This window comes from Frankliniella occidentalis, unplaced genomic scaffold (genome assembly GCF_000697945.3).
Source record: "Frankliniella occidentalis isolate FOCC.00 unplaced genomic scaffold, Focc_3.1 Scaffold72, whole genome shotgun sequence".
Classification (NCBI taxonomy): domain Eukaryota; kingdom Metazoa; phylum Arthropoda; class Insecta; order Thysanoptera; family Thripidae; genus Frankliniella; species Frankliniella occidentalis.
Genome location: NW_026267202.1, coordinates 330,348 through 335,119, shown reverse-complemented (window position 1 = coordinate 335,119; position 4,772 = coordinate 330,348). Strand labels below are relative to the sequence as shown.

Below are 4,772 nucleotides of genomic sequence, written 5' to 3'. Positions count from 1 at the left end.
CCATTCGAGTGCACCGTGTGCCTTAGAAAGTTTACTAGAGCTTACAGCCTGCGTGTTCACATGCGGACCCACACTGGAGAGATGCCATTCGAGTGCACCGTGTGCCTTAGAAAGTTTTCTAGAGCTTACAGCCTGCGTGTTCACATGCGGACCCACACTGGAGAGATGCCATTCGAGTGCACCCATTGCAACAAGAGGTTCACTCAAGCTAATAGCCTGTGGAGACATCTGCGGACCCATACGGGAGAAAAACCATTCCAGTGCTCCCATTGCAGGAAGAGGTTCGCCAATTCTAATACCCTGCGGTATCATCTGCAAAAACTCACTGGAGAAAAACCATTCGAGTGCACCCACTGCAGCAAGAGGTTTCCCCAAGCCTGTCGCCTGCGGCATCATCTGCGAACTCACACGGGAGAAAAACCGTTCCGGTGTACCGTGTGTCACAGGGCGTTCAGCGATCCATCTGCTCAGCGGAGGCATGTGCGAACCCACCTCTAGAGATGCACAACACTTTGTGTCACTACAATATTAATACTTCTGAACCCTGTATTTGTGGAAAGCTTTCGAGTGCACAATGTTCGCGGTAATATAAACACTTCATGTAACACAAAAGATTATCAAACCAATACTTTGTAACAAAATCACTTTAAATATGAGAATGACTTTCTAAATAACTTATTTTAAACGTGTTAAAGAATTGTCATTGGAAATGTCTAAGTCACTTCATGTTTCGTTCGTTTTTTGTTTGTTTTTAAATATCCTTTTGGAGATGTAATTTTGTTTTTTTCCTCTGTGAGATCTATTTAAATTCCGAATTATGTCGTAAAAATTAAAGAGCACCCATTGCTGAGCGGTTTCTATTTCTTTCCACCTCTCCCCATTTTTTTTCTAAAGAACTCATTCTTGCCTCGTTGAAGTGGTACTGATGCCGGATCAAGGCGCGATAACGGGCTGCGGCGACGCATGCGGACACACCTGCACCTGCCTGCACCTCAAAGAGTGTATGAACGGGAACTCACACGCCTACAGGTAGCGTGCGACATTCATTCACACACTCGGGTTGGGTCGGGGCACCCGCTCCGCTCCACCCCCACTCGTTTAAATTACACGCGCACATTTCCGCCGGTCGCGGAAGCGCGTGTTGTGCATGTCGCAGCGGCGCGCGCCCCGGAACACTGCTGCCGCTGCTGCTGCAGCACTGCTCCCCGCCGCCACCAATCGACCTGCCCCCGCGCCGCGGCCGGCCTGTGTCCCCGCGGCCGGGCGGGGGCGGCGCTGCGTCGGGGAGGTAGGTGTATACACCAGATAAGATATCGCCAACTCAGCCGTCGATATTCGTGACCACTCACCCGCCGCTATAGCCCAGCAGGTGGGGGCTTTGGGACCGGCCGCCGCACCCACGTCTTTCTTATTGTCACGTGCTCGAAAACACTAGCTAGCTTGCTTCGCAAAGCGGTGCACAAATCATCGCAACCGTAGCTGCAGCAGGCTGCAACGACGGTTCGCCTGTTTTCCGGAAAAATTCGAAACTTTTCATCTATAATTTTAAGCAAACAAATCTGACATTAATTTTATAAATTCTTAATTTTTTTTTATCAAAAATGTTTATTTTTCTTTTTTTCTTCTGAAAGTTAAAAGGAGAAACAACGAATTGCGGAGGTCAGGCGCTTCCTTCACTCCCTTTTACATATGTCTCTGACAATAACGCTGCTGCCTCGAACGGAAGGAATCCCCGTGCGCGACAATGCTTTACTGCTGCTGCTCAGCTCATTTCTCATGGAGGAACACAACAAAACAAATGGACAGATGTTTTCTAAAACTGCATGTGGCGTGGCGATGAAATAATAAAAACACACACAACCCCCGCGCGCGCGCCAGCTGATCAATCGCGCCGCATGAGTCGGACAAGGCCCGCGCGCGATTCGCATTTCGCCCCGCAACCCCCACACCGGCGCATGATGGGCAGCCCGCGATAATAGCAATAGCAAATGATGGTAAAAATTCATTCATTCAACCCCACTCTGTAACGGTGGCGGTGTGGCAACCATGTGTCTCTGTGTGGCACTCGGACTGGGAAGCACGGCGCCGGCCTAGCCGCCTCGCGTGGGTCCAGCGCCCAGCTAAGCAGCCCGGGAGGTTGGGCCGCGCCCGCACCCGCGCGTCGGGAGGCCTGCCTACCCGCGCTCCGACAGGCGGCAGCGCTGCGGTCGGAGCGGAGCTGCCAACAGCTTTGCTACGGGCAGAAGGGCAATCTGAGAACTCACCCGAAGTTTTCTTTTTTTCTCTTCCGATATGCTAATCTTGCGGAGACAGTCCCCGAAATTTTTATGTTTCGTTTACCATTTTTGACGACCAAATCACGTAAGTTTTGGGGACTGTTGTATCCGAGATCAGCAGCAGAAGTCGAACACTCCGGGGAGTTCTTTCACTACTAACCTGCCTTGTTCCGACTCTTCTCCCTTTAGCTCTGTCCTGCCTCTGCAAGCTCAAAGCGCCTGGTGGGTAGGCAACATCTCGCCCGTAGTGCATGTGTGCACTGCGGGGCAGCCTACCCCGAGTCCCGCAGGCGCCGTGCTCCCGTGAATTGCGCTGAACGAATCTTATGAAAGTGGAGGTACTTTCTGGTCGTGGCCGAGACCCTCGGGGTGCGTCGGACTTAATGAACTACGTTCCATGTTTGCGTTCCGCACGACTTGCAACAGCGCGATTGGAAAATCCATACGCATCAGTGCCTCACCGCCGCTTCCACTTCCAAGTGCTAGCACGCCAGCACTTCGGGCGCCCATCTCTCCGATGACGGAGACCTAATGCTTTTACACGCTGTCAATCACACTTGAGACGTCAGCGTGGTCAGTCGAGTCGGGGGCGGCGGTAGAGGAGTTTGGTTGTCCTAATCGAGCGGGCCACACAGTGCGCCTTGCGCCTGATCGCTCCGTCCACCCCTCTCTGCAAGCAACAGATGTGGAGGGCGAGTCAGCGGCCCGGCGGTGCGGCCCGAGGCTGCGGTGGTCGCTGCGACCGCACCCGCCACAAAGAGTGTTTGCCAAACCAGCTAAACAACACTTTTGCTGTTATTTTTGTTTCTAGTTTTGGCAAAAGCTTTCTCGTTCGCAATGAAAGGTGTTTGCACCAGCACCAAAGTGTTTTGAAGCTGCTACTACTATAGCAAACTTTTACTAAAACAGCAAACTATAATTTGTTTTTGACTTTCAGCAACATTCTATTATTTTTATGCGTCCTCCCACACCACGGCGACGTTCACGACCTCACCACCGCCAAACACGCGGCGGACGGTGCAAAACCTACCCTCCTAGGCCACCACTCCGAGCGCGTGGGAGCTGCGGCCACCACCACCACCACCAGCCCGGGCCCGGCCGGCGTCGTCCGCGCACGCGCCAGAGGCGGCGGATGGGGAGTCTGCGGGGGCAGCTCCGGGGGCAGTAGTTCCGGGGGCAGCTCCGGGGGCAGCTCCGGGGGCAGTAGTTCCGGGGGCAGTTCCGGGGGCGACGGGCGGTCGAGCAGCTGCTGCCCGCGCCCGGCGAGCGGACCTCGAGGCGCACCTCCGCAGTCCAGGCCATGGTCTGACCCGCCCGGGCCCGCGGTGGTCGCGCCTGGAGCCCGCGGCCGCGCTTCGCGAGTATGACGCGGTGCGGCGCCGGCTTTGGGGCGCCACTTAACCTAATCGCTTTGGGCGGCCGCCCATTTCCCTTGTATTGGATTGTGTCGCCGACGGTGGCGGCGGCGGCGCGCTCTGGACGGCCGCATAAAGGCGCTGCCCCGCGTCGCCCCCGCCCTCTTCAGGTGGCGCCAAAGCGGGAACCAATCAAGGAGGCCCTAGTGATCGATGGGAAGCGCGCGCGCGCGCAGGACGGGAGACGAGCAAAGAGCGCTTTGGCAAACAGACAACGCGGCGCCGCAAAGCCTTTCACGAGCGAAGGGCACGCCACGCCGGGCCACCCATCACATCACGCTGCTTCGGGGCGGGACTGGACTCGCCAGCGGATAGAGGAGATAAGATTAAAACCGCGCACGGGAACGTCGCCCCCTCCCACCAATGCCACCGCGCCTGTCCTGTGCGCCCCGTCCAATGACGATTTCCTTCATGTTCCGTTCGCGCGAGTGATAACGTCAGTCAGTTTAATATTCGACACGTGGACGTGGCCCAGAATATGGCGGGGCAGCGCGCTCGTGCTCACCTCACTTCACCCCACTTTACTTCGCATTACTTCACCTCACCTTACTTCACCTCACCTTACCTACCTCACCTTCCTTGACATCACGTTCCTTTCACCTCACCTTACTTGACCTCATCTTACTTTCACCTCACCTTACTTCACCTCACTTTACCTCACCTCACTTTACCTCACCTCACAACTCACATTTCCTCTCCCCGCGTATGTCACGTACAAGTACTCGCGGCGGGTGCACGCACGTGGGACGCACTCCGTCAGTCACTAGCCAAACCCCGCCCCGCCCCGCCCGAGTATAGTCTTTGATAGCGCGCGCCGTCATATGACGCGGAGCAGCAGTGGACCCCGCGACGACAGCTCAATACTTGTTGGCGAGGCCTGATACGCCTCTCCCCTGCCACCTCCTCTACCCCCCCCCCCTCTCCGCACTCTCTCTCTCTCTCTCTGTCTCTCTCGCTCATTAGGCCGCTCGAGGTGCGACAGAGACAGCAGCGCGTGCCGCCGCGGCGCCGACACGAATTAATAATGACGACCCCAAGTAAGTAGTAGTCGATGTCAGCGGGACGCGCTGAGCTGCGTGAC

The 4,772-nt window shown here is 55.9% G+C and overlaps 2 protein-coding genes across 3 annotated transcripts in view; one reads left to right on the top strand and one right to left on the bottom strand.

Annotated features, from left to right (window-relative positions):
* The window catches only part of LOC113210403 (beta-1,3-galactosyltransferase 5), a 13,350-nt gene that overhangs the window by 4,241 nt on the left and 4,337 nt on the right, over positions 1 to 4,772 (bottom strand). The window contains exon 1 of one of the 2 annotated variants that reach the window (XM_052268552.1): positions 4,368 to 4,385. The exons of the other annotated variant lie outside the window; for it this stretch is intronic. The gene's annotated coding sequence lies outside the window, so the exon portion shown is untranslated. Of the gene's footprint in view, positions 1 to 4,367; positions 4,386 to 4,772 lie in introns of those variants that run through there. 2 annotated transcript variants of the gene reach the window in all.
* Positions 7 to 850, top strand: LOC113210404 (protein krueppel-like). Its single transcript, XM_026428387.2, has one exon. It carries the CDS (start codon positions 61 to 63, stop codon positions 496 to 498), a length of 438 nt encoding a protein of 145 aa, XP_026284172.2. The 5' UTR covers positions 7 to 60; the 3' UTR covers positions 499 to 850.

Excerpts from the sequence above, each read along its gene's own strand:
- LOC113210404 (XM_026428387.2), top strand. The coding sequence starts at position 61 with ATGCGGACCCACACTGGAGAGATGCCATTCGAGTGCACCGTGTGCCTT.